The sequence below is a fragment of the Heloderma suspectum genome, chromosome 7 (genome assembly GCF_057233095.1).
Source record: "Heloderma suspectum isolate Gila_16-S chromosome 7, 16-S_ref, whole genome shotgun sequence".
Classification (NCBI taxonomy): domain Eukaryota; kingdom Metazoa; phylum Chordata; class Lepidosauria; order Squamata; family Helodermatidae; genus Heloderma; species Heloderma suspectum.
This window is the reverse complement of record NC_139464.1, coordinates 69,051,168-69,068,021: the sequence shown is the minus strand read 5'-3', so window position 1 is coordinate 69,068,021 and position 16,854 is coordinate 69,051,168. Positions and strand designations below refer to the sequence as shown.

At 36.4% G+C, this 16,854-nt stretch overlaps 1 protein-coding gene across 5 annotated transcripts in view; it reads left to right on the top strand.

Moving 5' to 3' along the window:
• Nucleotides 1-16,854, top strand: part of CPSF6 (cleavage and polyadenylation specific factor 6) — a 37,368-nt gene that overhangs the window by 13,467 nt on the left and 7,047 nt on the right. For 2 of the 5 annotated variants that reach the window (XM_084810530.1, XM_084810528.1), the window contains 3 exons: nt 289-442; nt 1,143-1,332; nt 12,229-16,244. In XM_084810530.1, the coding sequence (XP_084666656.1) occupies nt 289-442; nt 1,143-1,329 (341 nt within the window). In that variant the 3' untranslated portion in view covers nt 1,330-1,332; nt 12,229-16,244. Of the gene's footprint in view, nt 1-288; nt 443-1,139; nt 1,333-12,228; nt 16,245-16,854 lie in introns of those variants that run through there. The other 3 variants (XM_084810529.1, XM_084810526.1, XM_084810527.1) reach the window with 2 other exon arrangements.

Genomic DNA, 16,854 nt, shown 5'->3' with positions numbered 1-16,854 from the left:
TAGTCCTTCACTGAGAAAATTAGTATGCCAGGGAGAGTGCTAGGTTACAACCCTTCTCCCTGGCATTTAATTTTTTTTTAATGTGGAGGGATATTCCAACATTCCAAAATGGAGGAGCACTCAGTCATACCTAGCCTCCTCCTACAGTCGGAAGTGGTACAGACTGAGCAGAGGTTTACCAGCCCATCTGCTGTTTGTGAAATCTAGGCCTTAGACTACTACAATACATATTGGAACAATTGTAGAAACAACTGGACATCTGTTCATCCACTTTTTTTTAATTTTCAGCGGAGTATGGAAGTGCTATAGAAACCTTGGTGACTGCAATTTCATTAATTAAACAGTCCAAAGTATCTGCTGATGATCGATGCAAAGTACTTATTAGCTCTCTGCAAGACTGCCTCCATGGAATTGAGTCAAAGTCTTATGGTTCTGGGTCAAGGTAAACCTTTTGTATAAAAATGGGTAAAAGTTCTGAATAAAATTCCTGATTGGTGTGAGGGAAAGGTTACTGTAGTGAAGTTGGTGTGGCTCTTGGAAAACCTAAGTTTGTAGAGCTTAATTTCTTGGTTGGGGAAAAAACAGGTGTAATCTGAAGGTTAGTTGCTAACGATATCAAATGTAAGCATTGTTCAACAATCTTTGAGTATCTCATAACCTATTTAAACGATTGAAAAAGCCAATTTAAGTTGCTATAATAAATTTTAGCTGATAACAGTTGATGGTAAGGTTATAGAGTAGGAAATGTTTGAGTGTTTTTTGGAACATCAGCTGGGTTCTGAAATAAATTTATTTAAAGGAGATCATACTACTCTCAGAACAAAACTAAACAATTTAAGAAAATGTCTTAAATTTTCTGAAAGGGTTCCTTGTATAAACCTACACAGTGTGTCAGTTAAAAGGGCAGCACATGATTCCTTGACTGTTTCCTTGCTCTTAAAATAGCATGATCTTAGTGGACTTCTTCCTTCTATAGCTTAGAATTGTAGGGCTGGAGAAAACCCAAAATTCATCATATCTACTTCCTTATACCAAAACAGCAGTCTCCATATCCAAGGCTTTTAACTAATCAAGAACTCTGGGTTTATTGCTACAAAATGATAGTAATTTGGGAGAATTAATTAAGTAATTTCTTTTAGAAGACGTGAGCGATCAAGGGAGAGAGACCACAGCAGATCAAGAGAGAAAAGCCGGCGCCACAAATCTCGTAGCAGAGATCGCCATGATGATTATTACCGGGAAAGAAGCCGTGAACGTGAGAGACATCGTGACCGTGATAGAGACCGTGACAGGGAGCGTGATAGAGAACGAGAGTATCGCCATCGTTAAGAGGTGGGCATATTTGTTCTGGGATAAAGATTTTTAAAACTAATTTTCTTGAAATCGTTTTATAGAATAAATATCTGCACGTAAATTGTATAGCAGTATGCTATACTGAACACATTTCTCATAGTGAGTACAGTCAGGTAAGTATAAATACATAACGTGATTTTTGCAATCCTTTCTCCCCATCCCTTTTTGCTAACTGCATAATCTTTCTCTCTGCCCCCACGCCCCTTTTGATAACTGCATAAATGTCTTGTGGTATGTGTTTTTGTAATATAACAATGGTTTGTGCAACTGTAACTAAAGCAGATCTGTAGGAACTATCTTGGTCTGTCATCGCAGCCCCACCAATAAAGACTTGCTGAAAGGAAAATAAAGTCTTGCAAAAAGGCTTTGTGGTACCATGTAGCAGGGTGGTCTAACCTTTCACCTACAACTCCTGTACAGGTGTACCCTTGTATTATGTCAAAGCTGCTGCAGAGTATAGTTGTTAATTTTGGTGAATGGAGCCCACTAGTGATTTTCCAGATACAACATTGGGCCTTGCTTGCTCTTGCAGAATCCAGCAGCAGTCTTTTTCTGCCCCCCCCCCCTTTCAGGAAAAAGATAAATCCTAGTTGGAGGAGATTTCAGGTAGTTAAAGGTAGAGTAGGTTAGTGGGAGAGCAAGCTGGAATGAGTTCTGGTGGAGAAGTGACTTGTTTGAAAGTACTTTGATCAGCCACTCCCAACCTGATGCCCTCCAGATGTGTTGGACTACAATTTCTAGCATGCCCCAATTAGCATGGCTGGCTGGGGCATGCTGGGAGTTGTGGCCCAACACATCTGGAGGGCACCAGGTTGGGGAAGGACTGAGCAGCCTCAGTAGTTTTGAAGCTGTATATGAGAGAAAAGGGTGTGGGGAAGTAGTGGTTGGGTAGATTGAGGTGGTACTGGGGCAGCTCAGTTCCTGAGGTACATTACCAACTTTAATTTCTAAATGTTTGAATAGGCCCTTACTCTTCCTTTTGGACATAGCAAAGGCAATTAATTACTCTGATTTTCCTGCTCATTTCACAATACAAGAGTTACTGCCTTCTATGTTTGTCTTACCAATGTACAGGCACATGCTGCAATGAATCAGAGAGGTCAGAGGAGAAAAACACTGTCTTAACACCTCTGGGATATAGATCCCACAATCCTGGAAGGACCATCACATTTAGTCTGTAGCACAAGGATGGGGAACTTGTGGCCCTTCAGGTGATGTTGGACTCCAACTCCTATCTCATCTAGCCAGCATAATGAAGTGTCAGAGTTGCGGTCCAACAGCATCGGGCGGGTCGGAGTTTCTCCATCCCTGGTATAGCAGAAAAACCAGCAGAGTCTTATAATATCTTAAATCCTAAAAAATGTATTGTGGCGGAAGATTTCACGGGCTAAGAATCCACTGTTCAGTTGCCCCAATATGCAGGAAACCCTGCCAGTGGTTGGAGGCAATAAGCCCTTATGTGTTTGGGATTTCTTATTCATATGCACAGTGGCTGCCAGAAGGTGACAACTCTGAATTTAACCCTGGAAGTGTTTCTTAATACACATGATACAGTTGCATATCCCATTTAAAGTATCTTGAATTAAATTCTAGCTGTGTTGTATATAATATTTAATATTTGAAAGCCTAGGACCAAGATCCAAAGAATCTAGTTGCGTATGCCAGTGGAAGTTTTGAACACCTGTTTCTTGAACAGCAATCTTCCATGCCACATGGCAAGACCTTTTTGTGACTGAAGGGAGTTACAAAAGCAATTTGTGATATTGTGAAGGTGTTTTCTTTTAAATGGAAAAAAGGTAAAAATACCACTGGCCTTCCCAACTTGTTAGGCTTGCTTAAAATATAGCTTTGGATTCTGGCCTAGGAATTAGATAAGGGGGGAAACCTTATTCAAAAATTTTAAGTTGTACACACAAATCCATACTACTTTGATATTAACTGTTACATCTCATTAAATCCCTTTGACCTAACTAGGTAGTAGAGTGAGCTGTTGATGTTTACACATTCATTTCAAATTGATGCGATACTTATTGAAGTGATGTTTACACACTTTGTGTCTTTGGCGTTTCATAACCAATATGGTGTTCCTGTTTGTTAAACATTTCAATTATACAAGTTGTCTATAGTAAATCCAAGGTTTACTGATTAATTTTTGATCTTAACTGTTAGACAGAATATATTTTCTTTGGTTACAATTAGTGGTGACTTCCCCTTATAATAGCAGTGGAATCTTCCGTTTGGTTGATCTGAGTTCTTATCCTAATCACAGTTATTTGAAACCAATAGGATGTAATTGTATTTAGAAATGAGTATCAGACATATGCAACTAACTTTGCAGTCACATACCAATACACATCTTAGTTTCTAAACATAACATGTGAGGTACCAATCTTTAGCTTCACAATACGTAGGAAGAATTGATTTGCATGAACACCAGAGTATGGGTGTCAAAAGACAATGGAATGTTTACAAACCTAAACGTAGTATTGGGTGTTTTAGAATAGCTACATTTCAAATCGGTGTACTCTTATACACGTATGGATATAAACTAATGGAGTCTAATAAGAAAATAAGCAGTTATTTGCCTTTGTAAAATGGTATAAGATACTACATGTCTGCTGAAAGGAGATACGGTATAAATGGAGTGCTGTGTGTTGATCACATCACTGTAAAACAATCTGTTCTTTAAAATTATCTTTGGTTTCTGTAAAGTAAAACCTGCATTTCTCTTAGATGTATATTTTGGGCAAAGCTTTAAATCTCATGTAATTATACAATCTGTGTTGTATGGAGGTGTGAGAATTTATATACAGGAGGAAGCTCAGGGAGCAAAGACATATTATGTGGTGATTACAGAACAATAAGCTAAATATTCTTAAAATACACTTAGTTTATCAGGTATATTTCACGCCACTTGTTTGAGAGAGAGAACAACTTTCGTTTAAATGTGTGTTGTGCATCAAAAAATTTCAATATGCTATCCCAAGAGTATAGTACCCTAACATTGAAGGGCAAATGTGAGAATTTAAAAACATGATATGATTTTTACCCACATCTATAACTCTTCTAAACTAGATGTTGTAAGTGCTAGCCAGAACTTTTGGCTCTGTTACTATAATTTTAAATGCTGGTTGTGTCTGCTTGTAACTAACAGTTTAAGTATCCTAATTGTGTTTCCAGTGGCGGAGTAGCACAGCTTTATTCTCAGTTATTTAGTGAATTAGTGAATATCAAGGTAGAATATATGAAAGATGCTAAACACATAAATTACTGAATGTTTTTAACATTTCACTGTAAATTTTGTCTACAGTGGAATAGTAACGTATTTTGATGAATCACATTGGGTTGGATCCAAAGTTCCTCTTCCTCTCACACAGAGAGAAACTCTTTCCGATTTAGCGGAAGAGCATTGTGTGAGAATTGTACCCTAAACCCAGAGGAATTCCTCTCTTTGCGCAAGGTCTTGTGTAAGACTTTGCACAAATTAATTCTGAAGACCTTTTTATAGCCTGCTAGACTTCATGTTCTGCAGCCTTCATTTCCTTATTCACGATTTCTTATATTGTAACACAAGTTCTGATGCATTGAGGTACTGCACTGTGGGAAATCTGCACAAGAGTTCATGCAGTAGCACAAATGAGTCTGCTTCTGGTCATAGTTCTTTGGATCCAAGCCATTGTCATTCATACGTAGTGCATTCATAGAAATTGAATGCTCTTTTGAAATCATATGTACCTTTCCAGCCTTCTTGTTTGGTTTTTGAACGGTACACTGACCGATCCCAAAGAAGGTTTTCACATGGTTTTAATGTATTTAAATTTAATCAGTTTTTTTTTTAAAAAAAAATGTGCATTGACAATGTACTTCTGGCTGCTGGGTTATTTTGAGCGTTTTCATAAAATTCTGTATTTTTTTGTTATGTCTTTTGTATATTGTCAATATAAAAGTACAAGAAAACTGTGAATATTTTAGATGTACCTATTTTCTTGTACTGATCTGCTAGAAGTCCTAGAAACTTGTGTGCAAACCACCAGCAGATCATGAGCATGTTTGTGTTGGGCCATACACATACCTAGATCAAACACTGATAGCAACATGAATGTGTAGTAAGGGACCAAGTTATCACAACTGTAGATCATCGCATGTGATGAGCTACGTACTGATTTCATTCTTAATCCTACATAAGTGCTTTTCTTTGTAGGAAATTCTTAATGTTTGAAATTCTCAGACTCTGGTATGTGGATTGAAAATAACATAAATAGCTAATCTGTCATATTTTAGAAGTTTAAATGCTACATATTTTGACTTTGTTATATAAGTGATATAAGTTTTTAAAGTCAAACTAGATTGATACGAATTTTAAAAAAGATGAAGCACACTAACATTGAACCAATATGTATATAGAGTTTCAGCTTCATTTGACATAACATTTATTTGTATTCCGTTCTCAAACCACTATAAGCAAAACCCTTCAAAACTGTAAGAGTAGTTGAGTGCACAGAGCAAAGGGGTCTATGTAACATTTAAAATTTGGCTTGTTTTTTTAAAAAAAATATTTGATAAGTTGTCTCTTCTGTGTATAGAAAGGCTGTGCCGGAAAAAGTATTTAAAAAATTACTGTCTATCTGTTCCTGGGAAGGAACCAATTTCTCATGTTCACACACTTTTTAATGGATGTAGTAGGATGTGTGCACAGTGTGGGAATATGATTGCCTCTCCTGGGCTCAACTTACATTCATGCATGGGACATAATAAAATGGGATCTAGGCATGTAGGCCCATTATGTGGTATCCTAACACTCAAAATCAAGGGGTCACCCTGTTGCAATCCCACTCTCTACAGTGCATAAACTCTATACACATCAGAACATAGGAAGCTGCCTTACATGAAGTCAAACCATTGGTCCATGTACCCAAGTATTGTTAACACTGACTTGCGGTGGCTCTCCAGGGTTTCCGGCATCTCCCCTACCTGGAGATGCTGGGGATTGAACTTGGAACCTTCTGCATACAAAGCCTGTGCTGTCCTGCTGAGCCACAACCCTTCCCCTCCACATTTCCCCATACACACTAAGACATGGGAACAAGGCAGTTATATGTTGTATATCAGATGAATGAGCCTATATTATTTGGAACTTAATTGCTTTACTTTCTGTTCATCATACTAGTAAGTCTAGTTCTCAGATGGATTGCATAGCTGTATTAAACACCTACTTCCATATAATCTAGATAGATGGACACTACTGCTGGGTTAATCAATATTACTGCCTCTCTTTTAAGATGCAATGCTTATTATGAAAAGAAATGAAACATTTAGAGAGGAAGGCTCATTAACAGTCAAAATAGCAACGGTCTCTCCCTTTTATAATCCCAAACCTTTTCCACTATGTTTAAAATCTTTGGGTAACACTACTTTTGAGCATAACATTCATCCTAAGAGGCATGTTGCTCTTTGTATTTGAAACTCTCATTGTAGGAGGTCATGTTTTATGTTCTTTTGCTGTAAAAGTTTATGGTATTGGTTGCACTGGTGCTTTTTGGAGCTGGTAGTTGACAGATTGACTTGATTCGCATGATCAAAATAAGCCATTGTGGCTTATTTAAGCCATGGCTTGTTTCCCCCTCCAATAAGCCATGCTTCCTGGGTTTGAATGACACAGCAAGCCATGTAGGCTAGTGATTATGGAAGGCATGCCCTGCACATGCCACGATTTAAATAAGCTACCGTTTTAAGCCATGCTGGCTTATTTCAATTGCGGCATGTGCAGGGCGCAATTTCCATAATCACCGCCCAGGCTCGGCTTGTTGTGTTGCCCAAACCCAGGAGACATGGCTTGTTGGAGGAGGAAACAACCCTCCAATAACACATGGACTGTTATTGTGCTGTGATTTAAATAAGCAACCATGGGTTATTTTTATTGTGCAAACTGGCCCCTTGAGTTTGCATATAAATACTTCATCATGTAGATATGATTACCTACCAATTTTGGTAAGCTTTTAATTTTATTTCGTGAAAATGTACATTGGCATAATGAATAATAATTCTGTGTATGTTAGTAATTTTTCTGTTAAGCTTGTATTATGAGCTTTATGTCATAATTATTATAATTATGAGTACAACTTGCATAGATCAATAGATGCACAACAAATTGTGTTAAACTGCCTTACCTATTGTGGGATGACTTAATTTTTGGGTGGCAGGGAGTCAAGTGGTTGGGGGTATCTTATTCAGCAAGTCAGCAAGACTGACTTTCTTGCTTCCTGTGGTTTGAGAACTAATTATTTTTTAAAACAAGAAACTCATTCGTATTTTCCATCATGTTGCAGTCTAAGTTCTAGTAGTCTTTGTCATGCCTAAGTGTGAAAATTATAATTTAAAGTATAGTATAACTAAACTGTGAAATTTACAAAAGGAAAAATGGGGTTTAAAGCAAATGCTTAATGAAACAATTTTTGTGTATTGAGTGTTTTTTATCACTATTAAAATTTGAAGTAATGTGATATTCTGACTCTGGTGGCATTCAGCCAAACAAATCCAGGCTTAATAAGCCAGGATATGAACAAGCTCTGTGCAGCTGCACTTGACCCCTTTGCTGCTTTGGTCCTCCCTTCACATGAGCAAGCAAAGAAGCCAGGAAGCAGCTTTCCTTTATGTGTGTACTAGGAACTATGCGTAATAGCTTCCTAACAAGCCAGGATTTGGAAGCTATTTTTTTTCCGTAAGCAACAAGAAGCTGTGGTTAATTGTGTTCATGGCTTCTCTGCTTTCTTATGTGAAGGGAGGAGTGAAGCAGCTGCAAAAGGGCTGCGTGTGGATTTGGTAGTCTGAATTAGGGCTACAAATCTGCAAGCACCAGACAAAACAAGTAAAACTACTATTCTTAGGAGAGTAAATGGAAATACAAACCTGAGTAAAGAAGCTTCAGAAATAGGTAATCTTATCAGGCAGGTTACCAAACTTTCATCTGGAACACGCAACACTAAATTTGTAGATTTTAGGGTGGTGGAGAAACTGAGTAAGAAGAGTAAATTTATGTAGGTATATGCAGCTGGGCCACTGGTTGGATGCATCCCCCCCCCCCAAAGAAAGAATGCTGTTAACTGTTGCGGTTGGACAGAGCTATATGTGAAGTACAGTCGGTTGTATCTAATGTTAGTCCTACTTTGAGTAGACCAATTGAAATGAATGGGACTTAAGTAGTAGGGTCTACTCGAATTGGGACTAACATTGGATGCAACTCATTAGTTGTAGGATGAGAGAGGCCAAAATATAAAAGGCTAGTTGTTGGGGAAAATAGAGTGTACATCTTTTTAATAAAATTGAATTCAGGCCTATGTAGACACAAGTGCAAACAGAATATGATTTCAAGTTGCTGCATTAATGTATGATTGAAAAACAAGGTCTTATGTTTAATGAATATAATACGGATGTTAGTCTTATTTGAGAAGTTTATATAAAGTTCAGTTTACAGTTGCAGACTTTGAGTTTAGATAATAAGGTAAAAGGGAAACTGATGTTCCCGCAGATATAAAAATAAATTAGAGTTTAGGGATTGTGTGTGGACCATAAGATTGCATGTGCCCTTCTCCGCCTTGCACAAATTCCCCCTACCTTTTTGGTATTATATATTTGGTATTATATGAAATCATTGCCAACCCAGGGGGTTCTTCTTAGCTCACTTGGATAGCCTGGTTTAATCTGTTGTCCTTAGCTCACTTGGATAGCCTGGTTTAATCTGTTGTTCTTAAATGAGTTTAGAGCATCAGAAGGATTCATTGACCCAGGTTTGGTACTAAAGGCGATCATGACCAACCTGGTTTTAAAATATAGAACTAACATTGATATAAGAAAAGGAATTGGATGGGAGGATGAGGAGAAGCATGTTATCTCACTCACAGTTCCTAAATCTAGCTTATTTTTTAAATCTTCACGTAAGTGGTTAGTACAAAGAATTGTTTGGGTACTGAAAAGAACAAGGTTTTATTGCTGTTTAGTGAAGTTTTTGCACATTCCTTTGAACAGCTGCAATGATGTCTGACTTTACAACTTGCATCTTAATATTCCTGCAGAGAAAAGTCCACACAAATAATTTGCCTGATAAAGATATCTATAGAAAATGCTTTATAAAAATCCTATTAGAAATGCATGTTTCTAATAGGATTTTTAGAAGGCAGATGTGATATTCTTTTGTGAAGGAAAGAGACCGTCATTAATACCAAGCTCATATTAAAATTCTGAAGTCCTTGGTGCATGCTAATAATTTTAATAGAAATGTTGGAAAACTTCACTGAATAGCAATACTCTTGTTCAGCTATAAACTTACCGGTCTACATCACTGCAAACATATTTCAGTTTATGAACTAATGTTTACAACCTGATACTTTGTACTATACCATTTTGCTACTATCTACAGAATATTGAGAACGTTTGGGTGTAGCTTTTATCAATTATTTTCAATGGAAATCAGTAAGTCTAAATTCACTCATCTATATATGTTGAAATAGTTTTAAAGAACAGAATGTATGTCAACTCCTGATAAGCTCTGGAGACTTTCCACATAATGAGATCTTAAATTTGTTGTATTGAGAGTCTTAAGAATGTGTTTACTGTCTCAGATGAAAGCTGCTTTAGACACATAGTATATCATGGCTCCTACAATGAAATATTTTTTTCCTGTTTAGTATTCCTTTAGAAGTAGATACTTGGTGCCAGTAGAATACTGTGTTGCAAGGGTAAATTCTAATATGCAGTCTTGCAGCTGTCATTTTACTTCTCTGAAATGGAGAGATTCTACACTAATAATTGGTCTTTCAGTTGGCCCTTACTGATGCACAGTTTGCACCTTACTACTAAAACCAGATTGAAAAAAACTAAGGATTTGATTGTGTCAAAAAGCAGAATACCTAGCTAGTGCTGAATATTTGAAATCAAAATTAATGAATCTATCTCCCACTTCTGCATATTAATTACATGAATTATATAACCTAGATATTGTTAAAAGCAGTAAATGCGGGGAGAGGAAAACATCTCACGTTATCTCTACTATCATGAATTTGTTTTCTAATCTGAATAGTGTTAGTAGTAAGAGTGACCTTATGACAGCTGCATACTGTTATGTGTTCTGAAAATTTTTATTCATATGTCTGCATTTGAAATGACTTATCAATATGTATCTTTGCAAAGAGTTTGATTTCAAGTTTTTTTTAAAAGCTTTGGAAATTGATGTGAATTACTGATAACATTGCTTTGTAGTTATTGAAGTTTTACACTTTAATCCTAAGCCTATTTCTTGGAAGCATGTTCAGTTGAGTTCAGTGAGGCTTACTTCTGAGTAAGAGTGCTTAGAGTTGCTCTTTTAACCTATGCATTCTTACTTGATTGTAAGCACTACTGAAATCAGTGGAGCTTGTTTCCAACTAAAGTTGGAATCAGGACATGTATGTGTAAATTTACCCAAGTAATGTTTGTGCATCTACTGTAGTTTTTATATAGATAGCTATGAACTTAATGGCTTGATTTCTAAAACAAGATTTATTAGAGATAGCCCTTTCCACTTCTTTCACCACTTAATGACTATATATCTCTGACATCTTGTTCTTAAGTACATTGCTTAGAAGGGTAGCTCTGCACTTGTTGAACGGACATAATTGCTATAAAAACCTGCTGTGACGTTACCTGCATCTTTAAACATCTGTGTGTATGTCCGCCTGGGAACCTTGATTGGATTGGGGTTCTCTGGTGTACAAACATGAATGTTCAAAAGATGTAGATATGTTATCCACTCTTTACATGTTTTCTGAGACCAATGCCAATAGTACACGCAACAGTAATGTCTATTGAAAAGTATGGAGCCTCCCTAAGTTTCGTTGGCCAGGATCCAAAGAGCTGTGAAATCAGTTCTATTTACTTGAGGGTGATTTTAACATGTGGTTCTTGAACACCAGCCCTCACGTTCACCCCATGCAATGTGGCAAGTTTCTATCCTAAGTGAGGAGAATTTCAAAAGCAGTTTGTGATATAGCATGGAGGCCTGCTCTTCACATTTTTAAAAGATGTAAACCCCTTGGTTTGCCTGAAATAGCACTTGAATCCCAGGCATTGATTTCAGTGCAACTTATTCACATGAAAGCCTTATCCATGGATCTTTCAAAGCAGAAACAGGGCTCCCATGCAAGCAAGGTGCAGCTAGATGAAGATATTAAGGATTTCCTGTTATAAAAGACTGACAGTATTGGAGCTGGTTCAAATATTGCAGAGACAACCACTCATTATGTAACAACTGCTTATAAACATCCTACATGGCAGCCTTAACCAGTTGCAAGCTGGTCAGCTGTGGGTGCCGGCCATGTACTGAACTGAGCCATACTCTCCTCACTTTCCCACATTTGTGTTCATATGAATCTGCTCTTAGCTGCCTGGCTTCCATTATTTATCCAGCTTTGAGCATGAACAAGTGGCCCATATCCATTCAACATATTGGTAATTTATCTTGAAATAAAGTTATGGATTACAATTTGAGTTCTATCCAGCTGTCACGTAACTAGTTTATTATGTTTTTACAAATTTGATGGCTAAAACAATGTAACAAATCAATCTGGCTGCTGCATTATCCTTTATGTGACAAAACTAGCTTTTCATAGTTGTCAGTGATTAAATTAGACTTTTCTACATTGCTGTAAATCATTCTAAAACTATCAAATTGTAGTTTGGATGATTTTCAAGCATGTAGCTGCTGTCTCCACTTTCTTGTGTTAGTTTTTCATTATGCTGAAGTAGATTTGAAGTGCACGATTTGTGTATGTATAGTTAAACCAACCATTTTTGCTTGCTGTGGGACCTAGCAAAATCTACATCACAAATTTTGACACATTACAGCTGAAGGAAGAGGAACGCCTCACCAGACAAGAAACTTCGTGGAAAGAGGCTTGTCCAGCAGTTTGCTTCTTGTGATCGAACAGAGCCTGTAAAGATTCATGGATAAAATGAACAGGAATAGATCTGAATAAGGCAAATCTGCATACATGGTAACCAGTAGCTCTCTTACCTTTTTATGTTGCTTAGCTGTTTTATTTGAAGGAACCTGTGTGATTTAAAACGTATAGCTTTTTGCAACTTTATTACTGGTTATATACATTTGACAATTAAAATGTGCAAGCAATTGGAAAAAGTCAAGTAAATGCTTGTTTTTATAGTAGTTGGTTCTTGTTTAAATGTTACAATGATGTATGTAAAGAGCACCAATTTGATTACAATAGATGTAGTGTTGTAATAAACTGTTTAATGGGGCTGATGTGTAAAGCTGTTCAAGTTATTTGATGTTTACACCTCAGGGAGCGTCTTGTGTTCAGTAATATTTAATGGTGTTAAAAAAATGTCTCTTAACAAACCATTGCATATTTTTTTGCATATGCATCAACTTGTTGTATTTGGTGAATGAATAGCAGTTGTGTCCAACACTTGATGTTGATACTAGAATAGTGGTTACATCATAAATTTGTAGCCAATTTTTTGCATAGATGGCTTGTGAATTTGCTGAAAGGTGTGTAAAACTGTAAAAACTGTAGATTAACATTATGTGATCCAAATAGACTAAACTTGCTTTGGAGAAGATGAAATCCGAAAATGAGTTCTAGTGTACTGAAGCCTGTCTATTGCAATATGCAACACTAATGCTATACTTTATTAAAACATATAACTGGAAACATAATTGGCCACTTTCAAATGCTGCTGCAGTGATTACAGTTTCTTTAGTGCTTATGTTATGTCCTGCCTCCAGAGCCCTAGGTGCTTTGTACATAGATGTATGTAAGTTAAAAGTGACTAAAAACAAACTTTCCACTAAAAAAACAACAACAATGTTTCAAATAAGTGTCTTTAAGCAGCAAAACTGACTCATGTAAAGAGAGGAAGCACATGCACACCATTTGTGTAACTAATATAGTAATTTGCCTTAACAAGTAGATGGAGATTTAATGTACTCCACAAACTAAAGAAAGTAGATTTTACACATAAGTTGGATAAATACATTGCTTGCTTTGTAAACAAGTTTAATTTAAAAAGACTTTTCCAGATTTTACTAGTACCTCCCTAGTTGCTATTTATTTCAAAACTATTACGGTTTAAAATGTTTGCTCAAACAATTCCCCAGATTTTGTAGGAATTGACCCTTGAATGAGTGGTAAAATCTTATATACGAAGCATTATAACATGTGATATTACTTGGGATATAAATTTAGTCGGACATGAAATTAAACGAAGACCACTTTACACATTTTACAGTATCAAACCTGAACTTGCCACCAAGTAAACACTGGCAGGGAACGATTACCTGGCTTCCTAGTCAGTGTATAATGTGTTTGCAAAACATGTTTGTTGCATCCACACTTGTTCAAGTTTACATATAAAACATCTTAAGTGTATAACTATGAAGGCATAATGCATCAAGAAGCTCTTGTGCAGCAATCTATACTCAGTTACCTGGGAATTAAGTTTGTTGAACTTTGTGGGGCTACTTCTGAGTAGACATGTGTAGGATGGGGCTATTAGTTTAGACTTATTCAGGTATTCTAAACCTGAATAGGGGAAACACACAAGGGGAGGGATAATCAGTGTTCTGGATCATGTGGAGAGCCCCACAGATAGGGGAGGCTTTCCACTTCAGACTGTCGTCCTCCACGAGCAGAGGGCAACAAAATGTGACAAGGGACAGAGGCGGGGCTGAAGCACTCCCTCCCCTTGCAAGTTTATGCTATTGCGGTTTAGAACTCTTGAATAGGGCTTTAATGTTTTGCTGAACATGGAAGCACTCAAGTTATTGGCTTGGGTCCAGGCATAGTTATGCTTCGATTAGGGCCAGTGAAATCAGTGGGATATACTTAAGTTAAGTCATGCCTAACTTAAGTCCCACTGATTTCAGCTGGTCTACTCTAAGCATGACTAAGTCTGGAGTCAAATCATTTTCTCAGAAAGCTGTATCAAGTATAACTAAAGATTTATATAGTTCAGAGAATCAACTTGTTATTTCTAACCAATATATCTTGAATTGCGTGTAATTGAAGTTGTGTGGGTGTGTTAACAAACTATTTGTGGTGAATATTAATGACTATTTAATATAAAAGGTGCCTCTTTAATTTTTGTACACTGAAAGTTCTCTCATGACATTCCTGCTTTGTTAATAGGTTTTGCTGATCTATCATATTACTTATATGAACTTTTTGACTTCCTTTGAGAATATAATTTTGGGCTGTTTTATACAGTTGGTTATGCAAGGATGACAATTCCAAAATTCACTTTAGCCTCTGACTGTATATACTGAATGTAAGGTTCAGAAGTTGAAGTGAATTGAAGCAAAATATCAGGAATTTCTGGTTCATATGAATTTTTCACCCTGGAATAAGTGATCATGTAAGCATTGGGGTTGTTTCTTGTGTAGAGGTGAATAGGAGTGCCAGGGGAAAACAATTTGTTAATGACTGACGATAATCAGGAAATGAGATGTTGCTGATATACTTTGGAATTGCTTGTGCATGTTGGGTAGTTGTCCCAACCCCAAGAAGTCCAGTATAGAATTACTTTTAATTAGCTGGGGTGTGGACAGGGAATTTGGATAAAATTGTATTGGAAATAACAAGAGCTGAAGGAACAGCAGGTAAGTTAGATGTGCATATGGATAAAAGTTTTTATTTCAATAATTTCAAATATTCAGTAACCAAAATGAAAATAATTTAAAACCATAATTTAGCTTTCTGTAACTTAACATTTTACCACTGAACAATGGATATATTGTGTATAAATTATCTTACATTTTCTCCTCAAGATTTCCATTGCTGGCAATGGTTCTGCCAAAAATCACAATATGAATGATTTTTGATAACTTTTTGATATGTGTGGGCTGAACATTTCTAACTTGTGGGGTACTAACTAGTCTGAATAGTTGTCTTGCAACATTTATTTTCTCAAGCAAGAACTTTTTCCATTTTCTCAATACAATTTTTTAATGAACTCCAAAGATATTTACACAAAGAAGATGAATAAATTCCACTTGTGTTAAGCTTTAGAAAGAAATCTGTATATTATCTCCAGACCAGTAAATATGATGAGCTTGCTCAGGAGATATTGTGTAAACCCACCAGATAGTAAACTAAAATCTGGGTAGTGTCTGGGTTCCTACTGAAGTGGTCTTAGGTGACTGTACGTAATCTGCTTCTGTTAGGGAAATGTAAATAATGTGCAAGAAGGTACTTGATATTCTGTATATAGGCTTTCAAAGTAAAAGTGATAGCATTTTAGGGCTTTTCTCCCCCCAAAACATTGAACAGTTACTTGATTAGTGCCCTGATCCTGGATATTTGTGCTGACATCTGACTTGCAGTGACACTGTAACATAAGTTTGTAATGTTGTGTACAGTTGTAGAAGTGTTACTTCTGATACCAACCAGAGATTAAACTGGTGCAGCAAATGTGAAGACCTTTTATTAGGTAGACTTGCTTCCATTACATTGAGCTGCTAATAATATTAGCCAGAGAGCTTCTGGAAAAAGTATTTTTAGACAAAGCAGTTTTTAATCAAGTACTGAAAAAAAATACTGCCTTTTGTTCTCATTTTCATTTTTTAAATGTTACACTAATAACTTGTATCAGATGTCAGACCTGATAGCTGGCCTGCTAAGCAAATATTGCAGTGGGCATATGATGCATGATACTTATGTTTAGTCTTCTGAGCAGTTTTGAGAGTGAACATCTTGATTAGTTTGAGTGTGTGTGTTAAGAATACTTTTGATCATTGTCTGTTCGTGTTTAGTTGCATACTTGAGTCTCGTTTTCCCCATCAATATGAACTGCAGGTTTTAAATGTATGTATTGCCTTTAGTTTAAAAACACACTTGTAAATACTGGGCAATGTTTCATTTCTCACTCGTGTACAGTTTGAGCATACTTCCCGAGTTTTATATATAGAATTTTGCTAGTAACATTGTTTACTTGTTTGGTGTAGAATAATGTGAAGAACATTCAGCCTTAAAACGCAGCTTTTAATGTTACAGCATTAAACATTCTGTGTAAAATATACACCACTAATATTTCAACTGCTTGTCAAATCATTTTTGAAAGTTGAGAAAGAATTTAGTGGAAAAAAATGTGAAGTTCTTTGAAAATAAGAACAATCATCTGGTTTTGAGGAGAGAGGAAGCAACAGCAAGGATTGATTTAACATTACATAGCTAATTTAAGAGCAAAATATTTTAAAAAACATGTTAGGAGTACTTTATATATTGAACTTTGGTGCTCCTTATAGTGTGTGTGTGGGTGTGCAGGTGTGAGAATTCATGCACATATGTTCATTTCCCCATCTAATCTCAAGCTGCTTTCTCTTTGCAGTTGGAAGTTCTTAGTTTAAATTTTTAAAATGCCATTGTGCTCATATTAACAAATCATAGAAGCATAGAATAGTAGGGTTGGAAGGGGCCTACAAGGCCATCGAGTGTCACTTGTACGTTTTTTAAA